At 45.8% G+C, this 13,323-nt stretch overlaps 2 protein-coding genes across 2 annotated transcripts; both read right to left on the bottom strand.

The window, feature by feature from the left end:
- Positions 1-963: 963 nt before the first annotated feature.
- On the bottom strand, positions 964-1,963 carry LOC145969808 (uncharacterized). The gene is made up of 2 exons (XM_083096076.1): positions 1,912-1,963; positions 964-1,865 (listed from the first exon to the last, which is right to left on the bottom strand). The coding sequence occupies exons 1-2, from the start codon at positions 1,961-1,963 to the stop codon at positions 964-966; spliced, it is 954 nt and encodes a 317-aa protein (XP_082952202.1).
- Positions 1,964-2,436: 473 nt separating this feature from the next.
- On the bottom strand, positions 2,437-3,666 carry LOC145969813 (uncharacterized). Its single transcript, XM_083096083.1, has one exon. It carries the CDS (start codon positions 3,664-3,666, stop codon positions 2,437-2,439), a length of 1,230 nt encoding a protein of 409 aa, XP_082952209.1.
- Positions 3,667-13,323: the final 9,657 nt, after the last annotated feature.

Here is a 13,323-nt window from a genome sequence, read left to right on the forward strand (position 1 = left end):
GGCGGTCCGCCGGAGGAGTCTTTATACTGCTGGTTTTCGAGAAGATTCTCGATCTTGTCGGAATATTTTTCTAGCACAGGTCAGGTCAACCGTTAGAACAGCGGATTTAATTTAATGAACTATTTGTTGTGATTTTGACTCCTTCGGACGACCGCGCGGGCTTGAGCTTCAAACAATTCCGTATAAGGAAGCGCGATCGCGTTTGCGGAGCGTGGCTGCTGGTGAGCGCCGGAATTGCTTAATGCGCGCGGAGACGCGATAGCGCGGCAATTTCGGATCGTCTCAATGCGCCTTAGATTCACATAGGAGTAATGCGCATTACGATTTATTACTATTAAGTATTGCTTAATCTTAAACATTCCGCCCGCCTTCGTAGGTTCTCCTACGAAAGAAATCGTATAGTATCGACAATGATGTCAAGCAGATTCTGATGGTTGAGAATTTTAGAGAATTCGCGGGTGCGCTTGTTTGCCACTCGCATGGTATACTCGGTGATTTTTATTCGCGCGTGTAATACGAGATTTCGCTGTTGTCGCATGTAATGACGGAAGTGGTGAAATCTGATTCCATTGATGGAACAGCTGATTGACGCGCTGATTCACGCACGTGGATACGCGTACGCTACGAAGAACCCGTGAGTGCAGTGGTGCATCGGAACTGTGCGTTGGCGTGAGGAGAGTGCAGTGCAGTTGTGTCGCTACGCTTGTGTTTGGTCATCCGTCCAACTAATACATCCTGGCTGATATCAGAAAAGAGGGATACTTTTCGCTTCCATACAATCTGCGGCTGTCAAATTACAGGTTTGTCGATGGCACCTTTGTCAACGATCGCAGGTGATTATTGGCGTGTTGGAATTATCTAATAGTAACAGAGAAAAGGGTAAGTAACGTAGCGTAAGTAACCGGAATGAATACAGTACTTTTGAGCGTAACATACAGGATTAAAATTAAAGTAATTTTTTTTTTAATCGCTGTCTTCCGAGACGGCGCAGTCGGGAAGGAGGATGAGTTTGTTGACGGGCCGTGTGAAGCTCGCAGTAGCCGTGCGTACAACTACGACTCGAACATTTCCGTCTTCCCCCGGGTGCAGTCGTTCAATCCGGGCGAGTGGCCACTTCGTCGGAGGTGAGGTTTCATTTTGTAGAAGACAAAGTCTTCCGATGCGGATATCCGTGTTGGTCCGGTGCCACTTAGGACGGTGAGCCATTGTGTTTAAGTATTCTCGAGACCAACGCTGCCAAAAATGATCCGTTATTTGCTGCAGGAGCTGCCATCGGGAGAGGCGCGACGGAGGAGCCTCGGCAAGATTCGGTTCGGGGACGGCGTTGAGCTCCGAACCGACTAATAGATGACCTGGAGTCAGAGCGGAGAAGTCTTCTGGGTCGTCCGATAAGGCTTGAAGAGGCCGGAAGTTAAGGCAGGCTTCGATTTGCGCTAGGAGCGTGGCCATCTCTTCATATCTGAGGGTGGAATCACCGATCACACGACGCAGATGGTGCTTCATGGATTTTACGGCGGCCTCCCAGATGCCGCCGAAATTAGGCGCGGCAGGAGGGTTGAAGTGCCACCGAATGCGCTCCTCGGCGACGGTAGATGCAATGCGCTGTCCTTCACGGCTGGAGGCTGAGAAAAGCGCCCGAAGTTGAGCGTCGGCGCCGACGAAATTGGTGCCGCAATCGCTGTATAGCGCCTGGCACAGGCCGCGGCGGGCGACGAATCTCCTCAGAGCAGCCAAAAAAGCATCAGCGGAATAGTCTGATGCGATATCTAGATGAACGGCTCTGGAACTCAAACAAACGAATACGGTGATAAAGGCCTTGTAGGCCTTCTGACCTCGACCTTTGGCGGCTCGCAACCAAATTGGACCTGCATAATCGACGCCTGTATTGATGAATGGACGGCAGGGAGTTACTCTTGGTGCAGGGAGATCGCCTATTGGTGGCTGTGGTGTTGCCGCCCGCCATCGTAGACACGTCAGACAACGATGGATACAGTTTTTGACGAAGGCGCGCCCACGAGGGATTCAGAACTCTTGACGCAAAGAACTGAGCGTCAGCTGCATTCCGCCATGCATTGTTCTGTGATAACACGCTTCAATGATGAGCCGCGTTAGATGTGATGTTCCTGGTAGGATCATTGGATACCGGGCGTCATAAGCTAAGTCTGCGTGTCTGAGCCGGCGTAGGATTCCACTCTCGTCTAGTCGCGGGTTCAATTTGGTAAGTATGTTGCGCGCTGGCAGCGATTTATCGCCTTTTAACGAGGCTAATTCCCTTTTGAAATGTACAGCCTGAACTATACGAATCCAGCACAAGCGAGCCTCGTCCAGCTCCTCGGCTCGCAGCACGCTGTTAGCAGTCCTCTCCGTCTTGGGCCAGTGAATTCGCAACCATCGTCGGCACCTTGCTGTGATTCGGAGTAGGCGATGCAAGGTGGATTACCGGATCAACATCTCGGGCTCAGCGATTTCGTCGTTGATGGCAGCAACGAGCGTGTGGGTGCGCTGTTCAGGCAACTTTTCGAAGGTGTCAGCTGTGCAGTTCGCCCATGGTCCTCGCTCGGATCGTAGCCATGTTGGTCCTTGCCACCAGAGTGAGTGATTCAGCAGTTCCCGCGGTGACACTCCTCGAGAGGCACAGTCGGCGAGATTATCCGGTCCAGAAACGTGGTGCCACACGGCGTTTGACAGAGTTGTCTGGATCTCGCTCACCCGGTTGGCTACGTACGTCTTCCAAGAAGTCGGGTGACCTCGGATCCAACCGAGCGCTACCGTTGAGTCTGACCACAAGTGTAGAGGCGCAGTTTGAGCTCCGAGGACGCGATGAATATTGGCTACCAGTCTGGTGAGTAGTGTGGCGGCCGATAATTCGAGTCGTGGTAAGGAGACCTGTTTTAAAGGAGCAACCTTTGTTTTAGCAGCGACGAGGGTTACCTGGACTTGACCGTCTTCCTTCTCTGCTCTCAAGTACACGACGGCAGTGTAAGCGTGAATGGAGGCATCAGCGAACCCATGAATTTCCCAGTCGTCCGCTTCCGTAGCTAACCAACGGGGAATGCGAAGGGCTTCAAGGAGAGGAAGTTCCTCCACAAACTTTACCCACCGGTGAACCTGGTCGTCCGGCAAGGTCGTGTCCCAATCGATTCCCAGTAGCCATGTCGACTGGAAGTATATTTTGGCCAGTACTGTGGAGGGTGCAAGCCATCCGAGCGGGTCGAACAGCTTCGCGGTCAAGGACAGGACTGCTCGCTTGGTGTAACTCGACAACGTGAAGTCTCCTGTCGAGAACGAAAATTGATCGTCGTGCGGATGCCACCGTAGTCCCAAGGTAAAATGGCTTTCGCCCGGTTGCCACCAGATTGCATCCTGTTGATAACGATCCGTTAATGGTAAGGCTTCCAGCAGAGAGGCGTTATTTGCTGACCACTTCTTGAGAGGGAAACCGCCCGTCTTGCAAATCTCAATGAGCTGGTGCTGAAGTTGCTTGGCGTCAGGAATAGTAGCAGCGCCGGTCAGGACGTCATCCATATAGACATCACGACGTAAGGTCACCGCGCCCAGCGGATACTTCAGATTTTCGTCGTCGCCGAGCTGGCGAAGTGTGCGTATCGCTAAGAAGGGCGAGCAAGCGAGACCGTAAGTAACGGTATTTAAGCGAAATTCTGACATGTCATTGGAGTTTTTTCGCTACAGGATTCGTTGCAAGTCTCTGTCTTGCGGATGGATCTCGATTTGCCGGTACATTTTTTCGATATCGGCGGCAAGGATGTAGCGATGGCGACGCCACTGGAGCAAGATATCTGCCAGCGCCGGTAGTAAGTTAGGTCCTATCCGTAGATACTGGTTAAATGTTACTCCGGGTGGCAGAGCGCTGGAGCCGTTAAACACCACCCGCAACTTCGTGGTAGTGCTGGTTTCTCGTATCACGCCATGATGAGGTAAGTAACATATGCGTGATGCAGGAACGTCACCCGATAAGATCCGCGTCATGTGCCCGAGTTCTTCGTATTGTTGCATGAACTCCGAGTAAAGAGTATGGAATGAAGAATCCCGCGCAAATTTATTTTCCATATGTTTTATTAGGCGGCTAGCAGACCTGAGAGTCCCGGCGAGGTCAGGCAGTGGTTCGATTAGAGGGAGACGCACGATGTAGCGGCCTGTTGATCCTCGCGAGTGTGTGCTAGCGAAGTGATCCTCGCACTCCTGGTCTTCCTTGGAGAGAGTCGCAGTCGTCGGCGGGATCTCTTCCTGCTCCCAGAAGTAGTGCACCAAAGTAGTTAAGTCTTCCTCCGCTTGGCACTGATGTAGGTGAGTGAGATGACCTGTGGTAGATTCATTCACTGATCCCGAGAGAATCCATCCTAGAACTGTATTCTGTGCTACAGGTTCTCTAGACCTCCCTTTGCGCAACCCTGGTGCGAGGATAGAGGCGTACGCTTCGGCGCCGAGGAGGATGTCCACGGGATCGGAGGCGCGGTAATCCGGATCTGCCAAGTTTAGATCCTGAATGTGGGGCCATGGTTTTGCTTCGCTGGAGGCCGCCAGCAAATACCGTGACCTTGGGGAGGATTAATGCGGAGACCGACAACACAGGCCCACCAGAACGCGGTGAGAGAGACAGCGTAACTCTCCCCTTGGAGCTACCTGTTCTTTGGCCACTTACTCCAAAGATCGCGACTGAGGCAGGTGAGCGCGGTAGTCGTAGGCGTTGCGCAAGGCGCTCGGAAATGATTGACGATTCCGAGCCTTGGTCGATTAGGGCGCGGACGTAGTGCCAGACACCATGGCGATCGGCGACGCGGACCCGAGCGGTGGCAAGGAGAACAGCGATCTGACGTAGGGAAGAGCGCTGCGTGACGTGCGACGTCTTTGCGACTTCCACCTCGCGACACGCATCGTGAAGCGACGAGTGATGGCGACCTCCACATGCTGTGCAGTTCTTCTTGGAGGCACACTCGCTTACCTGGTGTCGTCCGAGACAATTAAGGCACAACATGTTGTCCGATACGTGCTGCTTCCGCTCCAAAGCCGACTTTCCTTTATACTCCTCGCATAACATTACGAAATGATCCTTCTGACATACTGAGCAACGACCGCGCTTATTCTCTTGTTTACCTCCTGTTTGCGGGCGAGATGACTTCGCGTCGACTTTGGTGAAGGGCTTTTACTCGCGGCTCCGTCGGTCTTGATCGGGAGCATGGACTCTAGCATATGTAATCGCAGGTCAAGAAACTGCTCCAATGATTTATACGACGGCGGTTCAGTCGAATCGCCGATTGTCGTCTCCCATTCGCGGCGGGACCGCGGGTCAAGAAGCTCTACGGATAAATAAACGAAGAGGTCCTCACTACTACAAATCGGTCTACCGATGCTTTCTAGCGAACCGACGGTAGTCTTAATCCCGTGATAAATTTTCCGTAACTCAGTCGCTGACTCGCTCTTCATCTTTCGTAACGATATGAAATTCGCTAAGTAGGCGCGTATAAGTAGGCGCTTATTCTCATAATAATTGCTGAAAATTTTCCACGCACGCTCGTAATTTTCAGCCGTTGTCGCGAGATTACGAACAAGTAATTCAGCCTCATCTTTTAGACAGGTTTTAAGATAATGTAATTTCTCAACCTGTGTTGTAGCCAAGTCCCGGTCGATGATGGATCTGAAGAGATCACGGAACGCCGGCCAGTCCTCGTAGTTCCCGGAGAAATGGGGAAGTTGAATCCTGGGCAGCGTTATACGCGCGACGGGTGCCGCTGTCTCAGCTCCGGTGGATTCGGACATCGCTACGACGATGTGGGCTCCTTGGCCTTGAATGATCGCACTAGATCGAGAAGAGCACCCTTTTGCTGCACATACGCCTCTTCGGTCAAGGAAGGTAAGTCTTGCTTAACATAATCGGACCCAATTATGGCTTCTCGGTATGCGAGTAGTTTGTCGTGCTGGGCGTCGAATTTGGCCCAGTTAGCCTCCAGGCCTTGAAGACGCGCCTCCACGATTCCGAGGGTGATCTTATTGTTAGAGGAACCAAGCTTCCTCAGGTTGTCGCACGTACGCGCAATCTTACCGTGAAGGTCAGTCTGCGAGTAGATAAACACCTCCAATTCACTCATGATTCACGGTTTTTTTTCCAGGTGATCACTGGAGCACCGAGGAAGCACACACTATCTCCACTCACTCACCACACGAACGCCGGTTTCGTAATCCGGCTCGAAGGACCAGAATGTTTGATTCGCGAGTGAAAGACAGATAAGCAAGCTAAAGGGGGAGGGTCGATAAGGCCGGTTTTCGATCTAAATTGTATTTGGGTGAAAAAATTCGAAAAAATTCCTGTAGTATCTACTGAAAAAACTGAGTCGATTCCACCCTAAATGGACCACCCCCAACCCCCCTAGTTTCCCCCAACCATCCCTCAAAATAATGAAAATACCATCACTTGGTAACAGCATTTTCGAAAAGATTCGTCACTGGCAAACTAATATTTGATAAATTACATGTACTATGAACTCTCTTTAACTATCTTTACTCTTATTAATCATTTTTTACCTTTTTACTCTCCCTTGAGGAGGGTGGAGGGGGTGGTTTTAGTATTTATTCATGTAAGGGGTATATAAATACAAAAAATCAAAGCTTGATCGCCAGACTTGACCAGGGTATCTTAGGGTTTCCGGGTCCGCTGATTCCGAATTCGAGGTCCGTTAACCTCTATCACATCAGGTTCAAGGTCATTTGAAGGTCAAATTGAAAAATAGCCAGTAAAAAATCTATAAAAAATGATTACTAAGTTTTTGGGATTGTTGATCTCAAATCAATGGGCTGTTTGACGTGTGGTTGCAACCAGGGCACCTCCACGTGGTGACGGTGGGCAACGGAGTTGTCCCACTATCCGGCAGAGTCCCTGGGTTACGGCGATCATGCCGTCATGGCAACCACACGCAGTGGACTTACGAGACAGGGATTCGGAACCCCAGAATCGGCGGCTGGTCAGGGTGGGAAAGCGGGCCCGCAGGCGTCGTCATCAAATGACCGTAGTTCAACATTGGTGGGAAACTTGGCCAATGTTGAATCAAATGATACAAGTGAAAAAATAGATGTTGATCAGAAAATCACATTGCCTTTCAAAAGAACGAGTAAAGCTAAGAGTCGTTGCCTCATTTGTCATTCCACAAGCAAGCTTTGCGTTGTACCACTCGAAGCAAGGTTGCGTATATTCATCAACCGTGGCATAATTATTCAGGGAAAATCTCTATTGTGTAAGAGACATTTAAAAGGTAAGGTCATTAAAGAAGATGAAGAATCTCGAGTCCCAACAGTTTCAAATACGACAACCTTGACTAGTTCAGAGGTCGGTGCTTTGCTTAATGACCTTAGGTGTTTTGCTAGAAAAAGATCAATAAACTGTGACATTCCTGGTGCTATGAGCGATTCTGACTACGTAAGACTTACAGGTATAACTGCATCAAACTTCGATAATCTCTTCGAGTATGTGAAAGGGTTCATTCGAAATACAGCTAATAGAAGTTCACGAACTTGTCTTGCAATAATGTTAATGAAACTCAGAACTGGTCTTTCACACTCTATACTTTCTACACTTTTCCAGATGCCACGAAGATATATAGGTAAAGCTATTGAAACTGCGAGAAAAGCTCTCATGGACGAGTTTGTCCCGTTTCATCTTGGCTTAGATCACATCAGCAGGGAATACTTTATAAATCATCATACAAGAGACTTAGCTAAAGCCTTATTTGCAAATGGTGAAGATGTAGCCATCATTGTTGCTGATGGTACATATATATACAGTGAAAAAAGCAGTAACTACATGTTTCAACGTCGGAGTTACTCTGTTCATAAGGGTAGACCTCTAGTTAAGCCTATGATGTTAGTAAGCACAACTGGCTATATTTTAGAAATATTCGGGCCTTATTTTGCTGATGGGAAAAATAATGATGCCAGTATTCTGAATAGCTTGATACGGCAGAGAGCATCTCCCCTTTTGGAATGGGTAATGCCTGACGACGTATTGGTCGTTGATAGAGGATTTCGAGATTCTATAACAACATTAGAAGAATATGGACTAATACCTGTGATGCCCCGGTTCTTAGAAAGTGGATCTCAACATGACACCGAGAGTGCAAATGAATCTCGATTAGTCACGAAGATAAGATGGGTTGTTGAATCGGTGAACGGTCTGGTAAAACAATGGAAAATGCTTTCTCAAGTCATGTCTAACTCTCAAATACCTTTTATTGGAGATTATGTAAGAATCGTTGCAGCCATCTGCAATGCTTACAGACCACCAAGAGTTTCGGCGACATGCCATGATGATGCCATCATTGCTGAAAGAATGCTTGCTTTGAGTAAAAAAGGAAATAATGTACAATAAATGGTTGATAACAATGGTTGGGCTAAAAAAAGGGTAATTTGGGAGAACATAGAAGCAACTTCACTTGTTGATTTTCCACGTTTGACGATTAATGACCTCCAAAGAATAACGATTGGGATATATCAGCTCAAGCAAGCGGCATCCTATACCAGAGAACATATTGACGAGGAAGAAAATTACATGCTTCAGGTCCATAGAGAACGGGAAGATATTTTAAGGATTCTTATGCAGTCCCGGCACACAACCTCAAAACAATACCAACTTTGGATTCAATATGAAACAGAGAGCTTCGATCCAATTAAAGGTTGGTACTGCCAGTGCAAAAATGGAGCTAGAGTAGTTGGCTGTTGTGCTCATATAGCGTCTGTTCTCTGGTATTTAGGATATTTCAGACATTTGGATAATTTTCACCAATATAATAGTGATAGCTATCCCGATTTTTTGGTTGACGCGGCTGACTTTGAAGTTTCTGATGAAGAGGATGTAGAAGAAGAAGAAGAAGAAGAGGTAGAAGGAGAGTGACAAATGAAATAAAAAGGTTCAACATGCACCTCAGTGAGAGGCAAGGGGACTCACGTTAAACAAGCACCCCAGTGAGAGGCAAAGGGACTCACGTTAAACAAGCACCCCAGTGAGAGGCAAGGGGACTCACGTTAAACAAGCACCCTGAAGGGAGCAATCATCTACCACGTCCACGTTGTTCCTGGATAACGCAGAGTGTAGATTATTACACCTGCGGTAACTTTCACATCATACTAGCATAACACCACATCTGGCATGATGTTTATGATTAGTTACGATGGTCAAGGATCACGATAAAACTGTAAGGACGTAAGAAATGTACTGAAGGTATCAAATCGATTGCATCCTTAAAGGATTACACCCATTTTTCACAATTATCCTCAACGAGCGTTTTAATCAAGGAATCAAAAAGCGGTCCAAATTCATTGAACAGCACTTTTATCATCTTAACCTTACAACGATACTGAGTTAAGCTTGAAATGACACTAAATTGGCAGAGAATGGTTAAGCAAACTCCAAATTCAGATTCAGAAGCCCCAAAAACTTAGTAATTTTTTATAGACTTTTTTACCGGCTTTTTTTCAATTTGACCTTCAAATGACCTTGAACCTGATGTGATAGAGGTTAACGGACCTCGAATTCGGAATCAGCGGACCCGGAAACCCTAAGATACCCTGGTCAAGTCTGGCGATCAAGCTTTGATTTTTTGTATTTATATACCCCTTACATGAATAAATACTAAAACCACCCCCTCCACCCTCCTCAAGGGAGAGTAAAAAGGTAAAAAATGATTAATAAGAGTAAAGATAGTTAAAGAGAGTTCATAGTACATGTAATTTATCAAATATTAGTTTGCCAGTGACGAATCTTTTCAAAAATGCTGTTACCAAGTGATGGTATTTTCATTATTTTGAGGGATGGTTGGGGGAAACTAGGGGGGTTGGGGGTGGTCCATTTAGGGTGGAATCGACTCAGTTTTTTCAGTAGATACTACAGGAATTTTTTCGAATTTTTTCACCCAAATACAATTTAGGTTGAAAACCGGCCTTATCGACCCTCCCCCTTTCCTTTTGATATTATATAAAATCTTGTCCTCTAATATTTTTATTATATGCAATTATGTACAAAGTCTAATTACAGGTTTGATCTTGTTCTGAGCGACGAACAAAAGATTTTGCAGAACCGGCGCGAACTGAATTCGGCGGAAAAATTATCCTGAGTTTATCGCGAGCAACGATATCTTTTAATTCGAAATCAAGTAGTTTTAATTTCGAAATCCACGAGCGATGGACTTGAAAAGCGTGCGACTTTTCGGTCACGAAAACGATTTTGAGCACACACTATTCCCCGAGAAGCTTCCAAGTTCAAGTGCGCCCGGCGGTCCGCCGGAGGAGTCTTTATACTGCTGGTTTTCGAGAAAATTCTCGATCTTGTCGGAATATTTTTCTAGCACAGGTCAGGTCAACCGTTAGAACAGCGGATTTAATTTAATGAACTATTTGTTGTGATTTTGACTCCTTCGGACGACCGCGCGGGCTTGAGCTTCAAACAATTCCGTATAAGGAAGCGCGATCGCGTTTGCGGAGCGTGGCTGCTGGTGAGCGCCGGAATTGGTTAAAGCGCGCGGAGACGCGATAGCGCGGCAATTTCAGATCGCCTCAATGCGCCTTAGATTCACATAGGAGTAATGCGCATTACGATTTATTACTATTAAGTATTGCTTAATCTTAAACAGAAATATATAACAGATATCAATTCGACATCGGATTTATTATTTAATAATAATGAATCAGATGGATCGAATGTTTGCACGAAATCGATAACATAAGAAAGCGCTAAGTTGTTCCTGGTGTTTATTCTAGCTCGTTTTTATGGCTAGGCTCTGCGAGGTCGATCGGCATTTCGAAAATGTAACGGAATTTCGACAATCAAATCGTCGATTTATTGTACAGATCTTTTCCCTTTTTCTCTTACAATCGCGACTCTAATCGACAGCCATATGTTCGACAGGATACGCAATAATGGAGAGAGAATAATTACTTGATTTGCGAAGACGGGAATTCTCGCTTGCGACGAGCACAGTCGATGCAATCGATAATCGACAGCCGACGGACGCCGCTTACTTTCCTTTCGGCGTAACGCTCTTTACTCACGCACAGTTCTCGAATTTCGGCAATTTCTTAATTCGTTATAATCTATTACCACAGTTTATACAGTAGCGCAACTCTCCCGATTTTGTGTTGGCCAAAACGGAGTGCGCATGCGCAAAATAAGTAAGGTGGTCAGTAACGCCATCTGAACTTCTATCTCGCTTACTCTTTCGTATTCATTCTGCTCTCTCTCTTTTTAGTTGGTGATACAATGTTAATTCAAAATGTATTTTAATGTTATTTTAATTTCATTTTAATGTATTTTAATTTTAAATTTTAAAAAATATATAGAAATAAATTGTTAATAATATATCTAAAAAAGAAAAACATTAAATAAAAAAATAAATAATTGTTATAAACGAAATATATTACATGTAATAAAAAATAGAAAGTAAAAAAGTAAAATATATAATAGAATAGAATAATGATTTATTGATCCCCTATGGGGTTACAATTTCTTACATCTACAATATCCTTAATTCTAACTTAACTTATCTACAAACTTATCTCTAACTTAATCTATCCTCTCCCTCTCTTCATCATTCGCTTATTACTCCTCTCGCATCTCTCCTCTCTCACCTCTTTACACCTCTATTCGCCTCTAATTATTTCCTCTCCTTTGTCCTAATCCTTGCCTTATCCTAGCCTTATCCTAACCTTATACTACTCCTTATTCCATCTACGTGCTCTTACATCTCTATCTTAATCCCTAAGGACCTCCGCTTCCGCTGTACTTCTCTAATCTCTTTCTTTTCTCTCTCTCCCTCACTCTCCCTCATTCCTCCTCTCTCATCACTCTCTCCTCTCCTTTCGTCCCTTCTTGACCACTCCCTTCTTCTCTGCCTCGCCCTCCTCAGTCATTCCTCCTCATTCATTCTCTTTCTCCTTCTCTCTCCCTTCCCCTTGCCACCTCTGACGATCTCATCCACTCCTCACCCTCCCCTTCTCCTCCTAGAATCCTTCTCATCGCCTCTTGCCAACTTTCCCCTTCTCTATTCCCTCCCCCCACACATCTTTCCCACACATGTTCCCATGTCTCCTCTTCATTTCCGCAAACTCTACATCTTCTTTTTTCCTTCTCCTCCCAGTATATTCCCTCTCTCATTTCATTTTCTAGTCTATATCTTATAATCCTCCTCCACCTTTTCTCTGACCATCCCTTTTTCAAATACCCCTCTATTCCTCCTTCTTTTATTTCTTCATACCATTTATTATACCTAGACTCTCTTATTCTCTTTTCTCTTTCCTCTTTCTGTCTGATCTTATCTCTCACTTCTAAATCCTCATACTCTACTATTTCCTCCTCCCCCTCTTTTACCTCTCTATCTTTCAAAAATTCCCTTCTCTCTTGCTCCCAGTTTCCTACTATCTTTCCCTTTCTCGATCTCTCTTTCAATTCTTCCCAACATTCTTCCTCGCAACTTCTCCCCCTCTCCCTTCTTCTAATTTCCTTTCTAACCTCCATGCTCTTTTCCCTGCTCTTCCTCTCATTATCTCTCTGCCTATTTCCTCTCTTACCATATATCCTGGTGTTCTCCGATCTAATCCCATTGTCCATTTTATGTATCTCTCATATACCATCTCAATCTCCCTACTCTCTTTTCACCCCCAAATTTCTGCACCATAACTCATTACCGTCCACATCAGCGTATCATATAACCATAGTCTTCTCTCCCAATCTTTTCCCCATAACCTCTTTCCTATACCCCATACTTCCCTCATCACTATTGCTGCTCTTCTTCCTCTATCCTTCACCTATGCCTCCTGCCCTCCATTCCTTTGCAAAATATATCCCAAATACCTATATTCTTTCACCTCCTCTATCCTCTTCCCCTTCCATCTCCAATCTATCTATTTGCACCTTCCTCCTCCCTTTCTAAACCTCATTACTTTTGTCTTCTCTTCGTTTAACTCCATCCCTTTCCTCTCTAAATATCTTTCTAACCTATTCATCATTGCTCTCATGTCCTGTTCCTCTTCTGCAATCATCACGATATCATCCGCATACGTCAAAGTAAATACTTTCCCTTCCCCTAATTTCACTCCCCCCATTTTTCTTTTTCCATCTCTTCCTCTAAATCCGCTATAAATATGTTAAACAGCATTGGGCTCAGTGGACATCCCTGCCTTACTCCTCTGGCCGTCCAAAATTCCTCTCCCGTTCTCTCACCTACTCTTACCCTACTCCTTGTCTCTTTCATCATTTATTACTCTCTATTATCTATTCATCTCTATTACTCTTCTCACCAATCCCTCTCTTATTCCTCTATCTCTCAT

The sequence above is a fragment of the Camponotus vicinus genome, unplaced genomic scaffold (assembly GCF_025532165.1).
Source record: "Camponotus vicinus isolate PSW18456_S1 unplaced genomic scaffold, iyCamVici1.0 SCAF_4, whole genome shotgun sequence".
Taxonomy (NCBI): domain Eukaryota; kingdom Metazoa; phylum Arthropoda; class Insecta; order Hymenoptera; family Formicidae; genus Camponotus; species Camponotus vicinus.

Coding starts and splice junctions, on each gene's coding strand:
- LOC145969808 (XM_083096076.1), bottom strand. CDS start 1,963: ATGGCGGGCGGCAACACCACAGCCACCAATAGGCGATCTCCCTGCACC. Junction 1,866..1,911: donor GCGATCTCCCTGCACCAAGA/GTAACTCCCTGC, acceptor TCGATTATGCAG/GTCCAATTTGGTTGCGAGCC.
- LOC145969813 (XM_083096083.1), bottom strand. CDS start 3,666: ATGTCAGAATTTCGCTTAAATACCGTTACTTACGGTCTCGCTTGCTCG.